At 37.9% G+C, this 14,288-nt stretch overlaps 1 protein-coding gene across 3 annotated transcripts in view; it reads left to right on the top strand.

Moving 5' to 3' along the window:
* Positions 1-3,498: 3,498 nt before the first annotated feature.
* nhsl2 (NHS-like 2) overlaps positions 3,499-14,288 on the top strand; it is a 72,761-nt gene continuing 61,971 nt past the window's right edge. The window contains exon 1 of one of the 3 annotated variants that reach the window (XM_046851752.1): positions 3,499-4,639. In XM_046851752.1, coding sequence (XP_046707708.1) covers positions 4,360-4,639 — 280 coding nt within the window. In that variant the 5' untranslated portion in view covers positions 3,499-4,359. Of the gene's footprint in view, positions 4,640-12,985; positions 13,300-14,288 lie in introns of those variants that run through there. The other 2 variants (XM_046851753.1, XM_046851754.1) reach the window with 2 other exon arrangements.

Raw genomic sequence — 14,288 nt, 5'->3', positions numbered from 1 at the left:
TTATGATGCAAAATTTGAATTATTCAGTTTGTTGATTTTAGTGGTCATGTTGATAGCAATGTAAGTAATGCATTTAAAAACAGTTACATTTTGTCCAGTAGCAACCATTTTGGTTCATGAAATTAATAGAATTGTTTAGGAATGAACTTATCTTCATAAACCTAACAATTAAAATAAATTCCACGAACTGTATTACCCTTTTAATGCAGTACTTAGCTTGGCTATGGAATGCAGAATAGTTTGCTTTACATAAATGTTTTTAGTATTTTAAGTTAAATACAAGCAGACACTGATTCAATAATAAATAGTTTTAAAACGTTTTTGAGTAATTAAAATAATTAAGTTTAATTTGACTGTAAAAGTAAAGGATTCTAAAAAGTAATGTTCACTGTTGAGCAGCAGTTATAAACACCTGTACACTTCAAGGAGTCTTGGAAATACAATGTTAAATTTAAATTACATCAATGTACAATATGATAATGGATCACCATAACATTCCACAATTGTGGAGAAATGTAAATGGTGTTTAGAAGAGCTGCAGCTCTTTAAAAGCTGTGAAGCAATAAATGAAATTCAGCCATTCATTCACAAAATGGTACTACGTTTGTTTTAGTAGATTAGCTGAAGAATAGCTCATATGTGCTGATCACCTGGTTTAGTCACGCACAGATAAGTGGTTGAGGATAAATAGGGTTGATCCTTAATTAAATTCTTTTCTTTTTATTTCCTTACATCAAGGAGATAGCGAGTGACAAAAGGTGATGTAAAAATGAGACTGTTTTAAGGGTGCGGCTCAATTAGAGCTTTATAGTCACACAGAAGACAGGTGCATCTCAGTAAATAAAAATATCATTGGAAAGTTGATTTTAATAATTCAATACAAAAAGTGACTCGTATATTATGTAGATTCATCACACACAGTGATATTTCCAGTGTTTTTTTTTTTTATCTTTGATTTTGGCTTCAAATGAAAAACCACCAATTCACAATCTCAAAAAATGAATGCTTCATAAAACCAATATAAATATATATTTTAAGTGAATTGTTGGCCTTCTGAAAAGTATGTTAATTTACTTTATATGTACTCAATACTTGGTAGGGGCTCATTTTACTTTAATGCCTCAATTCAGCGTGGCATGGAGGTGATCTGTCTGTGGTACTGCTGAGGTGGTATGGAAGCTCAGTTTTCTTTGACCGTGGCCTTCAGCATTTTTTTGGTCTCTTGTTTTTCGTTTTTCTATGGACAATACCTGGTAGGTTCTCTATGGGTTTCAGGTCTGGTGAGTTTGCTGACCAGTCAAGCACATCAACAGCATGGTCATTTAACCAACTTTTGTTGCTTTCGGCAGTGTGGGCAGGTGCCAAATCCTGCTGGAAAATAAAATCATCTCCATAAAGCTGGTCAGCAGAGGGAAGGATGAAGTGCTCTAAAACTTCCTGGTAGATGGCAGTACTGACCTTGGACTTTATAAAACAAACTTTATTTCCTTTCATCTGAAGAGATGACTTTGGCCCACTGAGCAACAGTCCAGTCCTTTTTGTCCTTTGCCCAGGTAAGACCACTGGTGTTCAGGTGTGGCTTTACACAACGAATGAGTCAGTTGTAGCCCATGGATACGTCTCTGTGTGGTGGCTCTTGAAGCACTGACTCCAGCTGCAGTCCACCTTTTGTGAATCTCCACCAAATTTTTGAATGTGCTTCATTTCATCTTTTTCTGCCACATTTTTTCCTTCCATTTAACTTTCCATTAATGTGCTTGGATACAGCACTCTGAACAGCAGCTTCTTTAGCGACGACCTTTTGTGTTTTGTGTCAATGACCGTCTTCTGGACAATTATCAAGTCAGCAGTCTTCCCCCATGATTGTGTAGCCTGAACCAGACTGAGACATTTAAAGACTCAGGAAACCTTTGGAGGATGGATGTTTGGAGTTAATGAGCTGATTAGAGTGTGACACTACGAGTCTCCAATATTAAACTTTTTCACAATATTCTAATTTTCTGAGATTCTGAATTTTGGATTTTCATTAGCTGTCAGCCATAATCATCAAAATGAAAAGAAATAAACACTTAAAATATATCAGTCTGTGTGTGATGAATCTATACGAGTTTCACTTTTTGTATTGAATTACTACAATAAATCAACTTTTTAATGATATTCTAATTTATTGAGCTGCACCTGTGTAATTACATAAACCCTTATTTAAGTAAGTCAGAATCTGAGTGTGTATAAGATCAGAATGATGCACATTAAGTTTAGTTTAACACCATGGAGATTTAATGCTATGCTTTAAACAAGGCCCAGTATGTACCGAGTTAACGAGTCGTGGGGTGCTACGTCACAGGAGGATTCAATGCTTGCATGTGAATGTGTGTGTTCCACTTTGCTGTGGCTTTTTTCCAGGCCATATGGGTCCTGCTGGGTTTCAGCCTGTTGTCCTGCAGCCTTTGGCCTGATGGTCTGCAGCGCTGCAGCATGGCTTAGCTCATCCCACTCCAACACTGCTGGGGCTCATATCCAGAATAAGACACACACCTACACAGTGTCTTATGTCCTTGAGTTTCATATATATCTTTCTTCTAGGTGGATTTAACATTTACATTCTTGAGATGTGTTCTTCTGTTATTGATGTAAGTACAATTATTATGAGCTGAATTTCTAATGGACCTGACGTGCATTTTTGCAGCAGGTCTGTGGTCTTTTTTTGTCAAAGGACTTTTTTATGCACTAATGCCCTTTGAAAATGAAACGTGAAGCTTGCCAGACTCCAGCACTGCTCCTGCACCACTCACGTCTCGCCCTTGCGCAAAACAAAACACAGCACTTTGATCTGATTACACAAGAGCTGTATGGTTTCAGAATCACATTTGGCCGATATATGCACAAAAACCCAGAGTGAAGATAAAAAATAAAAAGGCTGGACCAACCAGATGAGAGGAAAAACATTTTCAAGTATGGGGGAGAGAAGGGGGTCAATCTCTAGGTCCTCTAGGGGTATTTCTGCCTGTGTGAGTTTGGCCTGTGCGTAATGGGGTGGGGGACCTGGAACAATGGAGACAGTCATGTTACCCTAGCAGCCAGACACAGTCCCCTCACATGTTTCTGCTCAATATTGCTGTGTGACAGACTTCCATAAAGTCATGCATGGATGGAAACTTGTTTGATGAATTGAGTGGATATGGATTACATACTACTCATTTACCTGTTTTACTACTACTACTTCAGTTCTGTATAACTTAACTCGTTATGCAGCCTTCAGTTCTTGGAAATGGAAGAATAGATGAACAAAACATGTAGGTGAGCCAAGTTATGGTTTTGGGTGGGGGTGCACACATGCTGCAGATGTGAGCTTTGGGAGGGGCCAACATCTGGACTGGAGGAAGAAGTGTAAGGATTGAAGGGTTTTTTTTTCCACTACTGAACCTGGGTGCATTTTTTCCATTGTTGGAATTTACGGTCTTGGAGTGCAGCTGTTAAAACTTAAAGTTGCCAATCTTCCTCTTTTTTTTTTTTTTTTTTACATTTCACAAGAGTTATGTGTTGCAAAATGCAACCAAATTCATCTGCACTTGGGGAAGAATTGTTCGAGTGTGAGTGAGACTGCAGATGTGGACACCTGATCAATTTTTTAGCACCAATGGATTTATTTTTCTGAACCAGCAATAGTATAGGCCCCTCTAATATAACAGCAAAGCAGCAGGTTCTTCGTCCTTGACCATTTCTGTTATTCTTGACAATCCTTATTCATTGAGTTCCTCTTTTAATCAGGGGTTTAATCAACTTCTGTAGCTGCGTATCTGGCTTACAATCAGGAAAAATGGGTGTTTCATTTTAAGCCTCAATATGTGGATGATGTAGAAAGACGTGTGAATTCGCGCATGCGCAAAGACAGCGCGCAAAAGTCGGTCAAGTTCAGCTGGGAATGGAGCAGCAGCCTGCAGCCCAGGACTGTTTCATTGTATGTCTGCATCCACACTAGACTATTAAATATTGTGTCAAATTACACAGCTGTTCCAGGTGTTAACTCCAACCAGTGTAGACACTAGAGGTCAGAAATCTGACATGCAAAAGTGAGTTTGGGTGTATGCGTTTTCTCGCCGCAGCTCTTGTACCTGGACATGTACCTGAGACTGGACTGCATCCTCCTGTAAATCCGCTGACTTTTGACTTTGAGAGTCCTCCCTCTCAGGACTCATGCAGTCTGAACAGAGCTCCGCGCAGTGGACAATCAGCTGCAGCGCAAACAACATGCCTCCTATATCACTGTACGCGCGAACCAGCCGTGGAGTTCAGCGCAACGCGCCCTGATCTCACATCCAGCACACTGCAGCGGTTGGAGAAACTCAACAGTACGTGAAGATGCCGTTTTGCAAGCGCATCACTGCGCCCAAGGACGTGTGCAAAAGCGCGCTGAGGAGCGCCGGAGCGCCGTTCACCGACTTGGCGGACGTGTGCGGCTTTAGCCTGTGCTCCATCATCAGACAGCTCTCAGATTTGTGCAGGCAATCGGTCAGCATCCTGGAGGAACTCGAAGGAGAGATCGCCTCCATTTGCCATCGCTCGGGAACCCTGGAGAACAAAGTTATCAGCTTGCAGAGACACGTCTCGGCGCTGGCAGCCAGCAAACCGCCTCTGAAAAGTAAGATGCGCTCCTCTACTTCCAGTCCAAGCTCTGCTGGGTCACTTGTTACACCGCTAAACCGAGTGTTGTGTTGAGGGATATTCTACATCTTCACTTTGTTGGAATGTATGATTGGGTAAAACGCGTGACTTCCAGGGATTTCGGGATGCCTGGAGATGGTTGTTTACAGAATGAGCCTGTTGCGTGATATTCTGCTGCGCTCATATAAGAAGTCTACTTACTCTGTGAAGTTGCTCTGTTACAGAGTTTTGCTACAGCTCTTGTAAAAAGGGAACTCGTAAACGAGTGGAGTGGTGGTGGGTACGTGCTTTTATTGCCTCAGATTTGTATTCATCAGCGCATTAGAGTTTTAGAGTGTTTTTTTTCCTTTTCCTGTCGCACTGAAGGTTTCTCAAACCTTTTACAGTCCAACCCAGTCTCACGGTATTTCGTGATATAGTCACGAAATTGAATCTATTGACTCGGTCAGGCACCCCTAATAGCTGAACCTTAAAGTATTTTCCACACAATCAACCCCTTGTTACAACATCATAACTTATAATTGTGTCGTTTTTCCGGTTTATCACAATATTAAATGATTTCTGGACCCATGATTTCCTCTTTCCTCTTACATCTCCGCTTTACTTCTGAACCATGTTTTTTTCTTTTCTTAAATATGAAGTTTGTGGCAGAATGAATGGCACCCAATCAAACTGGTAAGGCCAGTTGCAGAGTCGTGTTAATAAAAATGAAGAGCGGTACTGTTTACATATATTAGCTCCAGTGGGATTTCCATTGTAACTAAATCTCCAGGCCGAGAGAGTGAAATGCCACAAGGCTGCATTATGGGTCCACAAAAGATTTAGACCTAGAATAGCCGTGGAGTTTAGTACAAGCACGAGATTCACTCAGATGAACAAGACAAATCTGTGTGGCCACCGAGGTCACTGGACAGCTATCCAGTAGTCCTGCTGAATGGACTCTTGTCAGATTATAATCAACAGCAAACAATTTGCACGGGTTGTTCCATGGAGCGTATTCATCTTTATCAGGTTTATCTGTCAAATCAATCATGTGCTTATTCTTCTTTTTCATTTTCTGCTCCACAGTTTTGGCACGCAGTCTCTATAATGCCTCCTACACTACTCTGTGTTGCTAAGCTGAAGAAGAGCAGAATATTTCCTCTGTCCACTTTTTCTTTTCTCTTAGCAGAGAAAGCAACTTTTTTTTTCTCCTTAATCTCACACATCTGGCCATGTGTTTCATCACCATGAGTTTAGTTCAGTGTATCTCCAGGAGCTTCTCTAGTGAAAAGAAGAATGATGACTATTCCTAGACTAGATCTGTTCAAATATAACCCACCTGTATTTGCTTAGGATTGTGGCCTAATTGTTCTATAATTCCCTTTGCTTTGACAAGTTCAAGATCTTGAATCAGATCGTGAAAGGCAGCAGATTATTTGGCAGGGACGATTGTTTCTTTAGAGCTTGGTAACTAGAGTTCATGTCCCACTGGGGACTGTGTGTCAGCATTTGATGAGGACATGGGGTGAAGGAGCAGCTTAAATTCAGCCAGTTATCCCTTTATGTTATACTTAGCTTTACCATGCAATATACCCAAAAAAACACTGCTGTGAAATCAACTCTACATTTTTAAGAATGCTGTTCATTCCTTGTTCAAATCACAACCATGTAGGGAAGGATAGAAAATATGAGGTTGAGATTTAAATAAGGATTAATGCATGTTTGGTGCATGACTCCCAAGTGCACAACTAAATGTCTCACAAGCAAAACAAAGATCTTCAGATTAAATCCTTAGTTTTGAGCAGAGCCGAGGAATTATTGATTCCTGAATCAGCCTGATAGATTAATATCAATCTTGTTAAGATGTGTAAAAGTTTAGCCATTGTGGTAAAACACGTTCTATATTAGGGACATTTGCATTTAACTGCTTGACTGGCAATGAAGATGCTATTAGGAGTATAATGGGCTTATGGTGTATTATTTTTTGTAATAAAAATGCTAATTATTGGTAATAATTAAATAAACGTTATAATATAACGGTACAGATCACATAGTAAAAAAAATCCTCTATTTTTCTCTGAGAGAGTAGTATTTATATATCCTACTGATAGTTTTCATGAGCATCTTCAGAAAAAAATATTGAATCTCCTAAAAAATATTTTGGCAATGTGAAAAATTCAATTCTTTTGCAGCAGCAGTCTTTTTGTAATTTTATGCAATCCTGTGAAATACCTTGGTAGAGAAATCTTTAATGTTACCATACTATGAATTTCTTCATAACGTAAAAAATTTGATAAGAGTATTTTTGTTTTGATAACAGGTATCCTTGCAGACCCCAAGGCATCTGATAGTGAAACTAAATTAAACTTGTTGCCATGGAGAAGGAAGAACAAGACATAACATCTTGGTAGATTTTCTATGAATTGTTGGATTTGTCATGAGACAATGAAAAGCATTATTTACTAAGATGTTTCTTCAGTTATTGTTTTAATAATGATTTTGGAGACCACTGTCAATTTGATCAGTCAAGAGCACTGTCATATTGTTTTGCAGTGAGTCTTCTCATCAAAAGGACAAATGGAGACAAATCATGCCAACTAACCATGTATAGTTTACATGCAGAGAAGATTGTGAGATCATGGGCATGAGTATATTTTTAACACAGTATAGTGCAGGTGTAGATGTGAATAATGTAAATATGTGTTATTCATGTTTCATGTGCCATAACTAGTACAAGCCTTTATTATTCTTTAAGAATTAAATTGAGATATTTAGAAAATTTTGTTTTTTTCTCTTTCCAATAATTACGGCAAAACTCGTATAGTCCTCAGTCCATTCAAGCTTAAAAAGAGTGTAGCCTTAAAATCAATAACACATGTAGTAAAAGGCTTAAAGATGAATGTGACAGGATGCAGACATGTTACTATAAGTTTCGTCTAGTTGTGTGTCTGGTGGTTGTTTGTGTTTGTGTGTGTATGTGTGTGTGTGTGTGTGTGTGTGTGTGTGTGAGAGTTTCTAGTAGTCCAAAAATCATTGTTGTATTCCTGTGTATAAAATGAGGAAAATAATTCAGCACGATTTACTGTTCACTACACTGCAAAGATTCGATATACTGTTAATGCCTCTTTATAATAAATACTGAAGTTGTGTTATTCATTTCAAAGTTCTACAAATCCTGCAGATTTGACCGTTAACTGTTGCTCTGTATGTTTCTGCATGTCATCACTCTCTAAACAACTAACTCTAAACAAGCAATAGAATAGAGTTTTGAGGCTTAAAGTTAGTGTTCCTTTAACATATAATGAGATGGAGAAAAGAAAACTCAGAGTTGATTGAATGAGAGTAAAAAAGAAAGAAAGGCTAATTTGGAGAGACAGTGGGAGTGGTAGAGTGAGGGTGAGAGAGGAACATTAGGCAAGAGCTGAATAGAGTGAGGGAAATCATTGAAGTGGGAAAGATAAATTCAGGTGAAATAGAAGAAGAAACTATGAACAACTTCCTGCCTTGGACATGTGCCTGAGTCCCCTCTTGTGCACCATAGAACCTTTTTTTTTTAATTTAAATAATTTTTACACCTCTGAAGCTCTCGTAGCTGGGAGTTTGGTTGTTGTGGCAAAGTTCCAGCTGCCAAGAGAAACCCAGTCAAGCTGAACTGAGGCATCATGTGCACAGGAATGTCTGAAGAACAAAATGCTGTGCAACATTAGACTCTCCCAATTATTCTATTTTGTGATTTTTGGATTTTGCCTTCTCCTGATGCCCAGTCTAGTCAAAAGATGTGAGAGCATGCACAAAAGGAATCAATTTGTCAGCTGAAATGAAAAGAAACAGTTATGCAACAGGTTCACTTCCCTCACTCTCTCTCTCTCTCTCTCTCTCTCTCTCTCTCTCTCTCTCTTTCTTTTTTTTGCTTTCTCTCTATCTCAGGCATCCTGTGGGAAAGTCATGTTTGGCGATTGACGGATGGGAGTGGGATTTTCATGGCGCGCACTCTCATGTTGACTATTGCAGTAACCACATTAGTCTGAATATGAAGTCATTTTGCTTCAGAGACAAGTTTCATAACAACACACACTTCTATCCGTGGTGTCCCGTCCGGTTCTGTGTTCTTGTATATAACCAGTCACAAGGTTTTTACAGAAGTGAGACCATGTGTGTGTTTTATGTTAAACATGTGCAGTATGTGATTGTTTTTCCTGTTCCTGCAACTTGTTCAGGTTCTGGGCAGTGCCTCAGAATCTCTTGGCTGCTCAAACTTTGGCTCTGGGTCTTATGACACAGACAATGTAGCTCTGCAAAACAGCCATCTTCCCACTCCCTCTCTGACACATTGCTATAACAATGTAACAGACCACTGTTATGCTTTTTCAGTATATAGTTTTAAAGATAGAATAATCCAAGAATTAGCTTTTGGGGCTGTGGGGAACTATAGCACTTCTGTCAATCTTTGCCTAAAACCACAAAACTGACATAATCCATTAGTGCACCAAAAATATTTATTAGACCCTGGATGTTCTGTGACCAGATGAGCTTTTTTTTACTGGCTTCTTATTCTTTTTGCAATTTAGAAGAATTCAAGGTCAATATTCACTGGCTATCTCCAAATCTTTAAGTTATGAATTACTGAAATAGTCACCATGGCTTGCTCATCAGAAATAAATACACATTGCTCACCGTAACTTTTAAATTCTGTAGTCTCTTTAAAACAATGTCCGTTGTGAAAAGCGCTATAGAAATAAACTTGACTTGACCTGAAATTATATGATTGACTTCCAGCAACCTCAGAATGGTGACTTGTTGACACAACATACTATATATTAAAATATATTTAGAATCTTTGCTGGGTAGAAAAATAGCTCAACTACATATAGACTAATTGATACAAACATTGACTATTACTTACTGTGTGAAGTGGAAGAATGCATGCCACACCATAATTCATAACACAGCCTAAATGACTATTTATATACTATTTATATATATTTATTTCATCATATTTTATTTACTTTGTCTTTTAGTTTTTTCAGTTTTAGGCCTGTCCTACTACACATGCTGTAAACTACACAGCAGAGAGAACAGTCAGGTGGATAGCAATATTGTGGGCTATAATTATTAAATAAAATTATTTTTCATTATTATAACTCTAAGCCTGGTATAACATTTTCCTTTACTTTTCCCCAAAACCGTTCTTTTTTTCTTCTACAAATTTTGACAGCTTTGGGTATAATAATACTCTAACACACTGGATCCTGGTCAGTGTTTTTTCTGTCCACTCCTTTCAGATTCCTATCATCAGAGAGAGCACACTTATACTTCCTTTAGGACCCCCAGAACCCCTTCCTTCAAAAACACACACAGTTTTCTTCAAAGTTTCCACATAGTGATATCACCAAAAAGCACACAGGTGTGTAATATATATCATCATACTGCACATATTTTTGTAAAGACAAAATAAATAGATTTTAAAAGGAGGTTCTGCAATAACTCATAGTATTTACAGTAATACAGTCTATTGGTACTCCACACATTGCACAGTGGACTGTGTTTATTCAGGTTGTATGTGTCTGGAATCTGCTTAGCATGAGGCATAGTATATCAAATATATCAACATTACAGACTCAAATTCATAAATCATGTTGGTATGAAGCTAATGTTTAATTTTGTTTCGTTTAAAAAAAAAAAAAAACAGCCATTTAAAGCTCCAGTGGGGGACATTCCAGTTGGGAAATGTGTCCTTTACTGAAATAAATGTACTCCTTCACAAAATGTTGTGGTATAAGAGTAATAAAGCACTTCATAACATGATGCTCCTGCAAAATAATCAACTTTTTTGAGGTATTACACCAACCTATTGTTCATTATTTCACTATAGCACCTCGGTCACTATGCATAATGTGGCTCTCATCATGTCACCAGTTACACTCTGCACTTTAATCTTCCAAGATCAAGGCTGGATGTAACAGAAGACAACTGTACCTTATTTTGGCAAATAGTAAAAGCAGTCATGTCTGTAGACTCCTCAGCAAAGACAAGCCATCATTTTATTCACTTTACAAGCAATTCCTGGTTATTTGGATGTTCGGGTGAACAGAAATGTTGTCTGAGAAATATATTTGCAAATTGTTGCACATTTCTAATGAAAAGAAATGTTTATATTGCTGTTTTTATTAGCTGACATCATTTGTTTGACAAGCAATAGTTAGTTCACTGTACATGAGCAAACATATTTGTCTTTTTACCGAGATGTGATGCAAGTGAGTTCTGTAGAAGTAAAAGAAATGTCATCTGTAAAGACATGGCTCACCAGTTGATCACTTTTTACACAAATATAATATAAATTGTAAACACATAAACTTGCTACATACCTGAAGATGTTTGCTTTAGGAATAGAGTTAGTAATCTTTTGGGGGAAAAGGACTAATGAAAAGGCTCAGCTTCTCTTGAGCTGTCTGAAAAAGTGCAAATTTATTGTGGCCTGTTCAAATAAAATGGCAGTGCTTTGACTTTTGACATTGCTATTTTCATTTGTGGTCCAATAGAAGAAAGATTATGTAGAATCAAATCATCTAATTAGAAAACATATCAAACACTTTCAATAAACCATGATGTAGCACCATCACTGTGTGAAATGTTGTCATCTAGAGTTTCTATATTCCTGGCCAGAAACTTTTCTTATTGAAATATTAGTCTTCTGATTGTAAAAAAAAAAATCTCACATGGGTAAAAACAGAAATAACTGTGGAGTGAGCGGGAATGGAACGTTCACCTACACATGCCTGCGTCTATAGCGGAAATAGACCATCGAATGTCAGTTGAAATGTCTAAACTGGGAAAAGAGCTTCAGTAGGATTTCATTTCCAAAACACTTTTGCTAGCAGGATGTGTGAAATATTGCACCGTGATTCAAATGCTCAGTAGCCTGTTTGGAGGATGACACTTCAAACAAAGTTGATTAAGATATGACGATAGAAGAGCAGAAGGTTTCTCATCTAAAAAATCTTTAAGTATGTCCTACTTTAAAAAGTCTGGATCTATTATTTGTTCAAAAAAAGGGGAAGACTTGGTATTAAAGGGATTTTTTCACGATTGGGCGTGATTGTGTGTGTGTGTGTGTTGGGGGGTTATCAGTATATCATTAACACAAAAAGAAATTGATATTTAATTAGGAAATAAATCCTTGTCAAGATTAACGAATAGGCCAAGTCTGCCTGTTGTAATAGATGGGGAATTCTTTCCAGATGGTTGTGGATATGGAGAGGAGGGAATAGTTTGAAGGGAGGGGCTAGAAATCAAAACAAAGATGAAACATGAAGAGAAGAGAAACATGGTCAGTATGATTTCTGATTAGCCCTATATCTGAGCGCTGAAACTTTTATATTTTAAATAGAATCCTGACTGGATCCACCTGTTTTATTTCACCCAACAGAAGTTTTGACTGTGTTTTATGAGAAATGCTTTAAAAGTGTCTCTAAACACTATATGTATATGTGCTGCATCAAGTTGGCAGATTTCATTACTCAGCATGAGAAGTGAGGTGAGAGTGGGCACTAAGAGAACAAACAGTGCTGCTTCTGAATCACACGCTGAGTTTTAATTCTGTTCGCATGATGGGGACCGTATGTGTGAAAGCACCCCTGCATTCCAGTGCGCCCCAGGCTTTCCAGCCCCGCCCTGCTTGGACCTGGTGTATGTACACACACACTGCTCCACATTCCACTGCTACGTCTGTTGGTAAACATTTCAAAGACACGAGCGCTGCTCAGCTTTAGGTTTGTTAATGTCTTGTCATTTTCTCATTATGAATGACAATTCAAAAGTGAAGCGCAACCTCAAACTCAAACCATCTCACTGCTGCAACCTATAAATTTGTTCCCTGTAAAAACTGCTTTCCTCCCCAATAATTTAAATTCTCTCTGGTGAAAGGAAAAGAAAGTGTAAAGAAAAAAGCAAGAGCTTGAGAATTGTGGCAGATTGTTTTAGTTTGTATGTTTTTAAGATATGCTAATATAAATCTGAGTTTGCAGCCGTATACTCTTGGTGTAGATAATAATGCTACAAAGAAAAATGTTAGCTTATTATGTTGACAATCGGTGCCCTTGCAATTACTCTAAGTGTGTGTTTATGGAAGCTTTAGACATGTTTGGCTTTTGTACTGGATTGCAAAAGCAATTAATTGCCTTAAAGTTTGAACATTTACTAGTGATTGAGTGTGTATAAGGGAGATGAGGCATTAATCTGATACTGCAGAATTTGCTGCAGTGTGTATGTACAGGCATAGAGCTGATCTGAGTGAGAGAGAGAGAGCGTGATAGAGAGAGAGACAGTGTTGAAACAGGATGGAGGGAGATGCATGAAGAAACGTCATCTCTCTTTAAATTAAACTGTGATAGGTTGCAGAGGATAAGGAGGAAACTTAACACTCTTTCTTACTCTTGCTGCACAACAAGCAGCATGGGACTAAACCACCAGTGTTAGTGTGTGAGTATGTGTTTCTGTCTGTGAGATAGGTTGTGTGTGTGTGTGTGTGTGTGTGTGTGTGTGCGTGTTTTCGGATGCATACAGCGATGCGGTGGAAGCGGAGGAGATCTCCAGGTCAGGGAAGGCAGGTGGAAGCGAAGAGTTCGAATTCTTCGTTCCCCACACCATTCTTCAGAGGTAATGTGCTAGTCCCAGTGTGAGACTTGTAAATGATCGAGGTGTTTGATGTAGACTAAGCCAACGGGTATGCTGTAGTCAAATCCACATGTAAATGTAAATGAGAAATCAGAATCCGTGTCAGAAATCAGAATGATTTCTGATTCAGATGAAATGAGTGATGCAGAGTTATGACCATGTATTTTCGATAGTGTGTGTTTGTGTGTGTATTTTGTACATTTGAACTAATATGACTGTGTTGACTGATGTGTTCATTCACAGAAAAAGCCATGCTCAATAATTCACTCAACACACAGCTTGGTGATTATATAATCTCTGAGAACAGTCTCATTTTTACAAGGTTCATTTGTGGGCAATGGCTGCATAACCACAAGTTTAACATAGAAGTATTGAATATGTATTTTGTGCTTAATTGCCATGACAAACACTTAAATGAAACATTGCTTGCAGTTTATAATCGGTGCAAATGTATATAACTGGAGCAAATCGACTTTTTACTGCACTATTTACTGCTTTGCATGATCTTCATTAAATGTAGATGATACAGTTTCCTGTTGAACATGTGTCTTGTGGAGTGTTTCTTCTACATGACCTTCTCTAAAGGACAGTTTATAATTTTCAGTTTACAGTTGTAATGTTGAAAAAGTCAACAGTCTGAGCAGCTGTTCAGGTTGGGAGGGCATAGCTCATTCAGAAAAATGCAGACATAGTGTAAAAATGTAAAAGCTAGTAGTATTCTGTCTGGCTCATTGTTGATTTTCTTTTAAAGGTTTTTTAATGTACTGTTATTATTTAATGCAATTTTTTTGTATTGCTTTAAATGATCAATACACGATCCATGAACCACTGATAACACAATAATAAAACAAATTTCCATCATCAAAAAAAATGACAATACCAGAGCTAGTGAAAAATAATTTGAAAATAAACATACGAAATCAACAGCATAAAAGACAATAAATATTGTCACTGATGTTTTTTGTAAAATA

The sequence above is a fragment of the Silurus meridionalis genome, chromosome 6, assembly GCF_014805685.1.
Source record: "Silurus meridionalis isolate SWU-2019-XX chromosome 6, ASM1480568v1, whole genome shotgun sequence".
Classification (NCBI taxonomy): domain Eukaryota; kingdom Metazoa; phylum Chordata; class Actinopteri; order Siluriformes; family Siluridae; genus Silurus; species Silurus meridionalis.
The sequence above is the reverse complement of the archived record's forward strand: the minus strand, read 5'-3'. Positions and strand labels throughout refer to the sequence as shown.